Here is a 13,934-nt window from a genome sequence, read left to right as displayed (position 1 = left end):
GAAGGCTTTCCCAATGCTTGCATTGTTTTAGAGCTGCTTGTTTTTACACATGGTAATGAGTCATAGTTTCAATTTTTTTCATGGTGGTTGTATGTTAACTGTAATGCCAAGTACTTGGAGAAAAGATCAAAGATCATATACTTCCTTGTGGTATGTGATGCCCAGTACATATTCATATAGTTTTTACTGTCATGCGCACTACATATTTATAGTTCTAAAATCATGGCCAACTTCCTTACTGACTTCAGTTTGGTAATTCTGTGGTGGTTAAAGCAATGAAGAAAAATGCGGCTTCCTCTATTCCATAGCTACTGTTATTGGAGATTAAATATTTTCTTTAGAAACAGAAGTCTTTTATCCAGTTTTTATTACTAGAGATGTGAATGAAGTTGCTCATAGTTTAGCTAGTGAAGCAAATGGTGGAGAAATGTGATACATTATGGGATGTTGATTTCCCAGAAGTGTTGGTTGCTAAATGCATCTCTGATGTTAGTTGATTATTTTCAATAAGGAAAAAAAAAAGGGAGAGAAGAACATTTTGATCAACTTCTTTATAGCTTATACTTTAAAGGTTTATATGTTGAATGGGATTTATTGTATAATGAATAGTGGGAACATCTTCATGTAGATGTTCTTCTTTAATATTTAAACTCTTTAATTTGGTCTAACATGAGAATCCTTTTCTTTACAGCTCTACAACTCATAGAATATTCATGGAAGCTCTTAGTAATTTGGTTTGTTGGAAACTCGCATTTTTATTTTTATTTTTATTTTTTATTTTTTTTGTTGGAATAATGTAATTTGGTTAGTATACTTTGGTATGTTGGAAACTATCACACATCAAAAATAAAAAAGGTACGTAGGAATAACTTTACAATAAATCCCATTCAATTTCATAACTAGTTGGTGCGTACAAATAATAAAAAATAAAGAAGTTCCGTTTATCCACCCTATTTTGATTTGGTTCTGCCGATTGAATACAATCAAGCGGAATCCGATTTGAATGCAACAAAAAAAATGGAAAACTCAAAAATGAAATAGAAAAGATACAAAATCAATGAAAGCGTGTGGGTGGAAAAAGTTACTAGATACCATTGACTCCGGTATCTAATAAGTTCTCCAGGGAAATATGTTGGTTTAGCAGAAACAATTAGAGGGTTTCAATTGATCCTTTCCAAAGAATTAGACGGTCTTCCCTAACAGGCCCTTTATTTGGTAGGTAACATCAACGAAGCTACCGGGAAGGCTATGAACTTAGAAATGGAGAGTAATTTGAAGAAAAGACCTTAAATCTTTGTGTACTGACCCCTAATCGAATTGTTTGGGATTCAGAAGTGAAAGAAATCATTTTATCTACTAGTAGTGGTCAAATTGGCGTATTACCAAATCACGCCCCTATTGCCACAGCTGTAGATATAGGTATTTTGAGAATACGCCTTAACGATAAATGGTTAACGATGGCTCTGATGAGCGGTTTTGCTAGAATAGGCAATAATGAGATCACTGTTTTAGTAAATGATGCGGAGAGGGGTAGTGACATTGATTCCCAAGAAGCTCAGCAAACTCTTGAAATAGCGGAAGCTAATTTGAGGAAAGCCGAGGGCAAGAGACAAACAATAGAGGCAAATTTAGCTCTCAGACGAGCTAGGACACGAGTAGAGGCTATCAATGTAATTTCATAACTAGTTGGTGCGTACGAATAATAATAATAATAATAATAATAATAATAATAAAATAAAAAAGTTCTGTTTATCCACCACCCTATTTTGATTTGGTTCTGCCGATTGAATACAATCAAGCGGAATCCGATTTGAATGCAACAAAAAAAATGGAAAACTCAAAAATGAAATAGAAAAGATACAAAATCAATAAAAGCGTGTGGGTGGAAAAACTTATTAGATACCATTGACTCCGGTATCTAATAAGTTCTACCTACTATTGGATTTGAACCAATAACTCCCGCAGTATGAAACTTTCAGATATCAAAAATAAATATGTATGTTGGAAAGATTCAGTTTTCTTGAAAGAATGTTATTATTTGGTTAATTTAGGAAAACTGTGTAAATTTTGGAAGAATGTTTATTTGGTATTGTATTCTTAAATATGAGTTTTTAAGATCTAAGTGCGAAAATTAGTGGAGCATGTGAAATATTGAGTGGGAATTTAAACAGGACAGGACGAGGACGGGGTGGCCTCAGTTAAACAGGGACGGGGAAGGCCCCCCGCCCCAAACCCGCCCTGTCGCCATCCCTAGATCACATGTTCTTCAACTCTTCTTACAATATAATTCACATGTAGCATAAGAAAATCTAGGATTAAGAAGATAAATTGTAAGAATAATTTTATGTTTTTCACTCAGCAAGAGTTTTACAATTAGTTGATATAAGCAACAAGCATTGGGTGGGTCATTGCTTGACATGATTGATAAAAGCTCAAAGCAGGTTCAAGCCAGAAGTAGTCACATTGTGAAACAACAATACCAAATATAAGATCTACACTAGTCTTAACCACCCAACACTGTAATATCTCTTACCTCAACTTCAGCCCATAATCTATCTCTAGTTTTAACCTCCCAACAACCTATGTAAGAAAGACTGCAATGGGTAATTAAATTCATAAGTATTGGGTGCCTTGATGGATCTTACCACCATATGGTTAATATATACATCTTCTTCTTCAAGCATTTCACTGATATTTCAGAGGGATTTGGTAAAAAAACATATTAATTATTTGTAGTTTTCATTATTGTCTAAGCATTTGGCATGATAGTCAAATTATATCCAATCCTTAACAGACTGGCTTGTCTTTAAATCTACTAAATTTCATTCTATGTTTCCATTAGTCTACAGATGTTCCGCGAATTCTTAAATCCTACTGTAGCATATCTAAAATTTTCCTATACCAAAACTTGACTATGGATCAAGGCTTGAATCATGTACCAAGTTTGACCAGATAAAAGTCTAGGCCAGCAGTCCTACACATCTTGTTTCAAATCGTGCTTATCTCAATACATGCTTTGGCATCCAACCTCGCCCATTCACTAGTGTTTCTAAAATTTTCCCAGAAAACCAAAAATTATGGATTAACGCCTGAATCATGTACGACGTTTGACCAGATATTGGAGTTTAAAATTCTAGGCAAGCAGTCCTACACATATCTGCACAACATACAACCAACACCTAAATACAAAAAAGCAATTTATAATTTTCTAATTGTAAAGATAAGACCTACTATGCTTCAGCTGTATCTCAATGAAAAAAAAAAAAAAAGAAAGAACTGCGACTATTTATCTCTTACCTTTCTCAATGTAGAATGGATGGATACCAAAAAGACTGTCACATGACCTGTCATCATTGCATGTAATAGTGCCAGGCATTTTAATATCAGCCCAACCATAATTTTCCATCATGGACAGATTGGAGTCAACCAAACTAGACTCACCCACCTATTCAAGCAAAGAAGATATGTCATTCTTATTCATTTAATATTGTTATCAAATAAAGCATAATGCTGAGAAACCAAAAAGCAATAAGAGAAGAGTTAACAAACAGCCAATTCCAAAAGTAAATAGTTTCTGCAGTGGGTGTATGTGTGTGTGTGTGTGTGTGTGTGCATGTCAACTTTTTTGAAAATATACTTTACATATCATACAGGCACTTGCAATCCAAGTTATTCAAACATTAGTAGCCTCCAAAACCCATAAAGAGTTGAAGCATACCAAAACTCTCAAATGGCAAGATGATTAGCACTAACTTTAGTTATTTCACAATTTTTTGGATCAAAAAAAATGGACAGCTAGTATTTCTCGCACTTCCCCGCTTGAATAAAGTTACAGCATCACAACTGAAATCATCGCTTCAGCACGGAATGCTATTATTCATATGCATGTATGAAGCTTTCCAGTTTTAACAAGACAGTTAAGAAGAGCACTCCAGTACTTTGATCAACTCCTACAGAAGTCCTCTTCACAAGCATGCCCGGATAAGAGGAGTAAGTAACTCGTTAATTCCATGATCAACTTGAGCAAACAAGATAATTAGATGATATGTTCCAAACGCAGATTGCATGACTGAAGATTTCTACAATACTATGGCGTGCAAAAATCTATTTTCTACTCCCACATAAGATACAGACTTTAACATAGATAATGCCAAAGGTAAGAACTCAATCGAAAACTTAGAAGACTAGCAGCATACACCTTGCCATGTCTAAGGTTTCCTTTTTCAGGAGGCCAAATGCTTCATGTCAGGAAGTTCAACACGTTTGGAAAATTCTATAAGAAACCCAAATGTAAATTGTAAAACCAAATTACATTAGTTCGACTGAAATATAAAATCCTATACCAATTGGACGCAATTGAGCAACTATGAAAATTCCAAACAAACCCCTGGAGCTAGTAGAAGCAGAAAACAAAATAGTACCAAATGCAAAATGTGTAGATACATAAAGTTGCACATTTACACTGTTTAAAAATAGTAGCAAGATCAAAATGTGTACATCAGAAAAACGGATTCACACTTTTTAAAGCAAACAATGAACCTTTAGTTGTCCCAGAAGAAAAGACAGGCATCTGTCCCTCAACTCTCCAGCCTCGCTCTTTGAAATACCTGTACCTGTAAACACATGCAAAAGAACAGAATGTCTTGAAAGAGAGAATGAAAACAATAAAAGGTCTAAAAATAATAAATGAAATGAGGCCAATTACCCACTACCTAGAAAGGAGAAAAATATATAAGGACAGGTTATTGTCAATTAACAAAACTAACTAAACTACTTTTCTTTAGGTAAAACGGACTAGCATTCCAAAAAGCAGCTGTCGCACTTGGCAATTGCTTCACCAAAACTTTTAAGGGCAGTTTGGCACTTTGAATTGAAGCTATGATGAGCTTCAATTGATAAAGTATTAAGAATTTTATGAGCTTAGAGTACAGTATCAACATATATAACATAATGTTACACTACAAATCACTATATATTTATAAAAAGTAGATCGACCAAGCTTTTCTACTGAGAAAAAGCAATTTTCAAATTTGCTTGTGATTAAGTAGATGCAGGGTTAGGTTAAGAAACACCCTCATTGTGGTCGGACCTGTCTGCACAGGTGCCCATCCCAGGTGCTTGGCGTGACACCGGATCAAAGACTGAATTTTTGGCTCTAATACCAACTGTAAAGGGTCGCACCATGACCTAAGAGCTTATTAGGTAGTGTTGCATACCTACCCATATATGCTCAACACTCTCCCCATCCAAGTCCGATTGGGGGACTAGAACCTCCATCGCTAGCCATAACATGTGTCGGTTAATTTTTTACTAGTAGGTGAGGGATAAGTAGATTATCAATCCAGCTAATTCAAGGAGTTAATAAAATAATTTCAAAATTTTCAATATTAGAGAAGACATAGTGTGTTATAGAATAGAATGAAAATAAAGAATACTGATTAACCCCATTCTTTGGTTAAGAGGTAAGGATGATGAAAACAAATTCCAACTCACTAGAATTAAAAGGAAATATCCTAACCAGTTCGTTTCTTACAGAGATCATGTCACCGTAGTAGTTTCATCAAATGTACAAAAATGTTTTATCTTTAACAAAAAAAAACTAAAGGCAAACCAAGTGCACAAGGCTCCCGCCACTGCGAGCTCTGGGGAGGGTGTGACCTCCGCAACCTTACCTCCACATGTAGAGAGGATATTCTTTGTTTCAAACCTGTGACCTCCAAGTCACAGTGGAGCAACCTTGCCGTTGCGTCAAGGCTGGCCCTCGAAAAAAATTAATTTTTAATAGAAATTTGAAAATCATCAAAAGCTTGTAACGACCTTTCCCTTACCACTTCAGCAACACAGACACTAAAACATGCACAGACACGTGCACATATTAGCAACCACAGAAGGTTGGAAAAAAACATTTTATTGTGCCATGACAACACGACAGATAACAAAACAGAATGCATGGACTGAAGGAAATGAAAGATATGAAAATTCAAATAGAAGAGGAGATTATCCCATTTAGGGAACAATTCTAATTACAAAAATTTCCGAGAATGTAATACAACAAAGTAAAGTAAAGTTAATCAATAATAACAACACATTTATAGAGAACTGACATCATCCAAAACTACCTTCTTCAGAAAGTTAATCAAGTCATATAAAAGAAATGATATGTCAATATTATAGAAAAAATGGTACCACCATAAGAAAACTATGTATACCTAAACTTAGTCCATCAAGCAAAACAAGGAACGCCCCATGTACAAATGCAAGCTCAGGTTGTAAACTTCTCGTAGTTACATTAATAAAAGCAATCCAAGACAACAGATCTCTCACAGTAAGTGTTCTTCCTGTTTGTAACTTGTTGAACCACTGTCAGGTAGAAGAAAAACAATTTTAACGATCAGTGTATTGCTAAAAAGGTATACGAAATCAATCATAACTGCAACATCAATCAAATACAAATGCCATTAACATATAAAGAAGCTCATAATAGTTTCACATAATTCTAGTTGCTTCTAGAATCATTAAAGGAGAATTAACATTAGTAGTTACAACAATGAACAAAACAAAAACAAAAAAATTAATAATAAAAAAAGTAACAAGACCAAAAACAAAGACAACAACATTCCTCAGCAAAACATAATTACAATGTCAATATGTGATTTGCAAAATGGCGTTACTCGGTGTCATTCCTGCATTGATCCCTACAATATCAGGTGCTAGGAGAGAGAACTGCATAAAACTTAATCATAATCATTATTTGCACAAACCGTATTCCCAATCATAATAAGGAACCATCTTGCAGCACCAATGGCAACCGATATCCGACAGTTGCTCATCATTTTCTGGTATTAACCAACGGCTGTGTAGCCTAGTGGTAATTCCTCACCTTCCAAAGTAGAAGGTCGAGGGTTCAAGTCCCCATAGGGACAAAAGTGGGTGGGTGTGTTTTTTGCCAAGGTAGGAAGGACTAGAATTGCTTTTCTTTCATACTATCGATTGCTGTGACTTCTGGTTTTATGTTGAACTGCTGCAACACACTGACGAGCCTAGTAGACAAGGGTTATCTGTGAGTTCATATCTTGCCCAAACCCCCTGGTCATGAATGTTATGATTTCCTATAAAAATAAAAAATAAAAATAAAAAAGCAGGATCATTCATGTAATTCCCGAATTTCACCTTATAGGTTCTACTAGAACTAAAAGCTTACAAAGCAATGGATATTGATCGGACTTCTAGATTTTCCTAAACATCCATTTGAAAAAGAAGAGATAATTAGATAGGGCAAAGCAAGCTGAAATATGGGTGCTAACGAAGCCGACCTAAGGACACCAGGCAGTTTCTTTATTTTTATAGAGCAGAATTCTTCTTAGAAGAGGTTCAGATTGGGAAGTTCCATTGGGAAAGTCCAAAAAATCCCAAATTTGGAGAGCTATCTTCAGCATTGACTTCCAAAAACGGGACAATTATTCTGGCACATCCCAATAAGAAAGAGGGACAATTATTTTGGGACAAAGGGAGTGATCTTTTAGGAACTCTAAACCACCACTTTGGATCAAATGTTCCCAAATATAATTTACGAAAGAAATTATCACTGAAATACTGTAACCAATAACAGAATTATTCTAAGGCTTAAACTTCAATTTCAAATACTATCTCGGCACTATCATTAGATGGGAAAGAATTCAGGTGGGTACACCAGAGGTGCGTCCTTCCCGGTCCTCTCATACTAGGTCATCTTTGAGAGTTAATTGGTAAAAAACAAAAAATGCCCAAAAAGTATTTTAGGCCCATGTCAAATTCACTTACAACTGCCATATGTTCATCAAACCAAATTAATTGGAATATAATCCATGGAACACCTATAATAGTCCTGAAACAAAAAGAAAAACAAAAAAATCGAATGTACTTGTTTTACCAAACATCCATTCACTTATCCATTGCAGTAAAAACAACTGGATATAGAATGTAGATGATAAATAAGAAAACAAATCATAGTCAGAAAAGGAAGAATATCTATGTACAAACATTGAGAAAGTGTAATCCAACATACTTCCCAGAAATTCAGCATAGGATCCACAACACATGAAAGTTCTGTGTCTGAAATTCTGCAAATATAAAAGAAAATTAAGAGCAAATTTCTGCAAGTAATTTTTTATGTAAATGAACTTGCTTCTTATAACATATTCTCATGATACACATACCTCTGTAAAGCGATACTTCTAAGCTCATTTAGGTCATTAACAGGGGGAACCCAGATCTCAGTAAACCGATTGCGCAGAGCTGGAGATAGTTCCTTTTTACCATAATCACCACCAGGATTCATTGTCGCAAGAAGAAAGAAGTTTGGATGTGCAGTTACTTTCTCAAGATCGGACCCTCCTTTCTCAGCCAAAGACTGCAAAAGTGGAAAGATTTAAGAATTGTGGGGGTGGGGGTGGGGGTGGGGGGGGGGAACAAACGACAAAAACAAAACAAGAATAAAGAATATTCTGGAACTCTAAATGAAACAATTAGAAGCAAAGAACTAATTGAGACAGGATGTCCAGAAAAAAAAATAGAAATGGAGACCAGTAGAAAGCAGCAAGACGAAAACAATTTGAGCGAAAAAGACCATGTAGAGACAGCCAGATTAAGAAAAAGAAGCAAGTGGTGAACAAAGAGCAAGCATGGAAGAAATCAAAAGGTAATTACAACAGAAGACGGCTAATTTTCAAATCAAAATATTTAGTTGATAAATGCAATTTAACTGTCAGCTAAAAGTCTTGGGCATCCCAGGAAGGAACATATTGTCTAAAATTTGACATACACACAACTTTTTGTATATGATTAACAAAAGAAACACTCTCCATGCCCTTTCAACAAAGTTTGTTACTATTTATTGTTAGTACTAGTTAATTCCATGAAGACGATTCCAATTGCATTTCCACAGAAAACAGTTACAGTGTACTAGTACTTGCACCAAAAGTCAAGTTTTGGATTCATTAACTACCAATCTCCCTGACAACACAGCGGGGTATAATCCAAAACCATACCATTTTTAAAAACAAAAAATCTGAAAGGCAAAATTGCATTTCCAGTAGCATGCATAGGTTTGTCATGGAGGAGGTGTTCAACATGCATCCAAATATGAACTTGAGCTGCAACTATGACCAAGAGATTTCAGACACGCATATTATCCTCATACGAACTCAACTTGAGATTTAAGCATGACAGATTACGCACCAAAATTCAATACCGTCCAACAAAGAAATTAATGTAACAGCAAAGCGCACTCAATAATACTCCCCCAACACAGCTGTCCACACACACACAAAACAACAATAACCAAAAAAAAACACCTTGGAACCCGCACCCTAAAGTCAAGACCACTGCCCACCACCTCCTGTCAGTACAAAAGCTCCAGGAACCCACTGGCATCCTCCATCTCCCAATCCTGAAAGTGCCTCAAAAAATGCACATCCCAAGTCGTTTTCCAGCTATCAAGCCAATAGCAGTCAACCACCAAGGAGTGCCTATTCATAGCAATCCTGAAAAGTCTGAGGAAAGAGCATGCAAGAGAACAGTCCCTACACCAAATATCATCCCAAAATCTGATTCCCCTACCATCTCTGACTGGGAACCTGATGTGTTTAAAGAACTCATACCACCCCTTCCGAATGAATTTCCAAGCCCCTAACTCCGCCTAAAATTCTCACCTCACAAGAACACCAGTCCCCTCTCTCCTACCAAATCTGCAATCAATCAATCTCCTCCACAGTATTTATCTCCACACCAAACCTACATAACCACTTCCCCAAAAGAGCCTTATTGAAGGACTCCAGCCATCTAATACCCAAGCCTCCCAATTGAATCGGGCTACAAACCAACTCCCAGTTAACCAAATGGTACTTGAATTCCTCTCCCATACCACCCCAAAGGAAGTTCTGTTGAATCTACTCAATCCTCTTCGCCACATAAGAAGGAATCTCAAAAGGTGAGAGAAAATAGATAGGAAGGCTCGAAAAAGTGCTTTCCATTAAAGTTATCCTCCTGCCCACCACCTCATGATGGTATAAAAGCTCCCCGGACCCAATGGCATCCTCCATTCCTGAAAGTGCCTCGAAAAACGCACATCCCAAGCCATTCTCCAACTATCAAACCAATAGCTGTCAAACAGAAAGGCGTGCCAATCCGTGGCAATCCTGAAAAGTCTGAGAAAGAGAATGCAAGAGAACGATCCCTGCACCAAATGTCCTCCCAAAATCTGATTCCCCTACCAACTCTGACTCGGAACCTAATGTGTTTAAAAATTGCATCCCACCCTTCCAAATGAACCCCACTGCTCAATGTGGAATGAACACACTTGCCTGCTATAAGAACTGAGTCCAAATTTTGACGACCTCGGACAAAAGCATCTTGAAAGTCCGAGACAGCCCCATCCATAACCTCTTCCAATCATAGGGCAAGAACCTTAGCTATAAGTTTGTAATACATCCCAGATTCCCACCAAGCTAATAAGTCACAACGTCATCTCAATATTGTGTTCCAACACTGTCTCAACATTTGCATTTCGATCATGTTCATATCGATTTCTTCACGGCCCAAAAGTCTTTCCCATAACACATAAATAATCTAATAACTATTTTATAGAATTTACCTTCAAATTTTGGAGGTACAAATTAATCACGCAATATGCACAATAGAACTCCATTTAACCCTCATGCTTTAACTTGATATCATCAAGCCTAAGTGAAAATATATAAATATATAAATAAGTTTGATTTTTGCTATTTCTTTTTTTTTTTTGATAAGTTTGATTTTTGCCATTTCTTGACCCTCGATACTTGCTATATCCCCACCCGTGTTTTTAATTTTGCTGAAGTTAAATTTAATATATTTTGTTTACACCCTCCCTTCTTAAACTACAGCATCTTTCCAGACTCCTGACTTAACAATATTGCTACCCTAGTTTTATAGAGTAAAAATATAATCAGCAAAAGCATACACCATGGAACCTTACCCTGTAAGTGCCTTATTAGTTCATCCGTAATTAAACAAAGGATATATGATCTTGACTCTCTCTTTTTCTTTTTTCTTTTTTGATAAATAAATAATAATAAATAAATAATAAAAAATAAAAATAAAATCATTCAAGACACTCAAGAGGGGAGCTCCCAAGGAAGTATACAAAAGGGCTCACACAATCATCTATAATCTCAAACTATCAAGAAAATCCCCCACAGATTTACAATTTCGCCCAATTATCCAAAAGACTAAAGAATTCAAAATGGTGTATTTGAATCTTCAATTTAAGTTAACAGGAAATGAATCTTCATCAAGGTCTCTCTCAGTTAGTTCCATCATATGTGTCCCTTATCATGTTAGTATTATATCAATTTGTGATTTCTTCTTACATATTTCATTACAAAGTTCTCAATTGCTCAGTAACCAATTCAGTAGCTTTGCGCCACTGCAACAACAAAGTACCACATCACCACCTTGTCATGACAAAACCCGAAAGGGAAGTTACCCAATCCTGGTACCGCACATTGGAACCTTTCAGATTTAAAAAGGTGGCTGCCCTGACGGTCAAACTCAGACTAATAGCACTAATGTTCAGGTGTTGAACCATTGAACCAGGCAACGACCCTCTAAACATTTAAATTACTATCTACTCAAAATATGTCCACATATTTCTATTTTTCTATTATCCATAAATCTAATTTCATGTTTATATTTTACTTCATGGAGCATTTCATTCATTTCAGAAGCAGGCAAATTTATCACAAATCTTCCACACTTGTGCTACTATTACATATCACTGAAGCATTGTTTATACTAAGGTTCTGTTTAGTAGACCAACTCAGCACTTGCAATTGAACATGTTTTATATAAGTGGATCTTCAGTTATCACTTATTCTAAACGTGCATAATGAGAATTTGCTCGATGTTGTTACTTAGCCAGACAAATTTACCCTTAAAAGAAATTATGTATTAAAAATTTTGCATTTAAAATTCAGCTCTATAAATTTTCAGCAGTTAATTTTAAGTTTTAACAGAGCATATTAAATGTCCAACTCAAATAGCTTTGTGTAACAAAACTGACGACAACAAATAAATAAAACAAGCTTTCACATTAACTACCCACCAATTTCCTTTCTGGCTCCAAGACACTGTTCAACCTTTCAAGTACGCTATCATCAGCCAAAGATATCTCATCCACAAGAAACAGATCTCCATTCTTCATTGCTTGAACAAGAGGCCCATCTTGCCACATAAAAATGGTCTTCCACTTCTGGTAAAGCTGAGCTAGATCCAGCTTCATTTGTTCAAATAAATTAAGATCTTGCAGAGAGACATCAGGATGGGAGATGAGTTCTTGCCGGTAGCTCTTTATAATTACAGCCAAATTATCAAGAGTAAAAGAAGCTTGACCAATATCTGAAGAAATTGTCTGCAGCCAAGCAATTGTATTGAGAGAACAATAAATAATACATAGTGCAGAAAAACTACAACAATGAAGTTCAATATCATAAAAAGAAATGAACATACGATATTATCAGGAAAGTGAATAAAAGGCTTGGACAGTATCAATTGTTCGCATAGAAATCTGAACTCCGAAGATATTTCTGATCTCTCTCGTACAGGATGAAACCCCTGTTTATTGATTCATCAAAAGATATTTCACAAAAATGGAACTTATTGTATGCTTCTATAAGACGTCATAACAGCAAATGCTCGAAAAAAATGCAGTTAATTTAAAACGAGTAAAAGCAAAAACATAAATAAATGATAACCAACCCCAAGGAAATCAGACGTTTCTGTATATTGATGGCAGTTCAGAATATGCAATTTAGACCCCAAAACAATACTTAATAACTGGCAAACAGTAGTCTTCCCACCACCAGTTTCACCAACAAGGAGGACAGGTTCTCGCAACTTGTAGCAACGTTCAACAAGAAAGAACAACCTCCACAAACTTTTAGTCCATGCAATTCTGCAATATCCAAGAAATTGATAAATGGAAATTAGAAGGTGTAAGCGCAGTAATCTGCGCTAAACTTAATTCTGCTGACAGATGCATACCTCCCAAGATTCTGAAAAACTTCAGAATATTTGCACAAGTTTATAACCTTGTCACTTTCCTCTGGTTCCTGAATCACAGAATAAGGAAGAGTGTAGTCAGTCATACCGAATGTTGATGTTTTGTAAATAATAAGGTAAGACTTAGGTAAGGAACACAATGCATCTTCGACAAGTCAGCAAATATGCAAACGCTAAAGCAATTCCCTTGGATTTCGCTCAATAAATAAATCAATAACCAATCACCGAGCCATCAGTAATTTATATTACACAACCCCAAAATAAGGACGATGTTCCCTAATACTATAGCATGTTCCCTAATACTATAGCATTAATGATACAGAAAACATTCTCTTCTGCTGTAAAGTAAGCAGATAATTCTGCTCACATGAAACAGTTCCAAACTACACAAGTTCAGAGAACTCCAGTTGTAACATCAGCAGGCAAATCTGAAAACAAACTATGGCTCAATTAAGGCTTTAACAGAATGCCAAAGATGAAACGTGAAAGACATGAACTAGCATGATACACGAAAAGATACCTAGCCCATGCCTCCCTAGGACCAACTGCGAAGTAGTGAAGTAATCAAGTAAAGAAGAAGAGATTATCTAAAATCAAGTTCCTTTCCCATATTTACTTATTAAAAAAGCTCTTTTACCATATTTGCAATACAAAAGTTCATTCGCGTGGATGAAGTTATAAAATGTTATATGTGTTCAAGACTTCCAAAAAAAAGAGAGAGAGTACTTTATAATGGCCTTGGGGAAAAATAAATATAGATAGATACATGCTTCAATAGAGATATAACCAAATTTGAGAGGGAGATCTTATTGCCATAGCAGTTTTCTGTTGCTTCAGAAAAACTCAGGTGACATTAT

At 35.8% G+C, this 13,934-nt stretch overlaps 1 protein-coding gene across 1 annotated transcript in view; it reads right to left on the bottom strand.

Moving 5' to 3' along the window:
• LOC132285424 (midasin) overlaps positions 1-13,934 on the bottom strand; it is a 70,748-nt gene that overhangs the window by 42,934 nt on the left and 13,880 nt on the right. Inside the window, exons 19-27 of the mRNA XM_059787610.1 lie at positions 13,060-13,127; positions 12,775-12,970; positions 12,526-12,630; positions 12,122-12,427; positions 8,196-8,389; positions 8,045-8,099; positions 6,210-6,360; positions 4,540-4,613; positions 3,298-3,445 (exon numbers count right to left, since the gene is read on the bottom strand). Of these exons, the coding sequence (XP_059643593.1) occupies positions 3,298-3,445; positions 4,540-4,613; positions 6,210-6,360; positions 8,045-8,099; positions 8,196-8,389; positions 12,122-12,427; positions 12,526-12,630; positions 12,775-12,970; positions 13,060-13,127 (1,297 nt within the window). The remainder of the gene's footprint in view (positions 1-3,297; positions 3,446-4,539; positions 4,614-6,209; positions 6,361-8,044; positions 8,100-8,195; positions 8,390-12,121; positions 12,428-12,525; positions 12,631-12,774; positions 12,971-13,059; positions 13,128-13,934) is intronic.

The sequence above is a fragment of the Cornus florida genome, unplaced genomic scaffold (genome assembly GCF_030987335.1).
Source record: "Cornus florida cultivar Cherokee Brave unplaced genomic scaffold, ASM3098733v1 CherokeeBrave_3.0.0_Hap2_Chr11, whole genome shotgun sequence".
Taxonomy (NCBI): domain Eukaryota; kingdom Viridiplantae; phylum Streptophyta; class Magnoliopsida; order Cornales; family Cornaceae; genus Cornus; species Cornus florida.
Note: the sequence above shows the minus strand (reverse complement) of the source record. Positions and strands in the feature narration are given on the sequence as shown.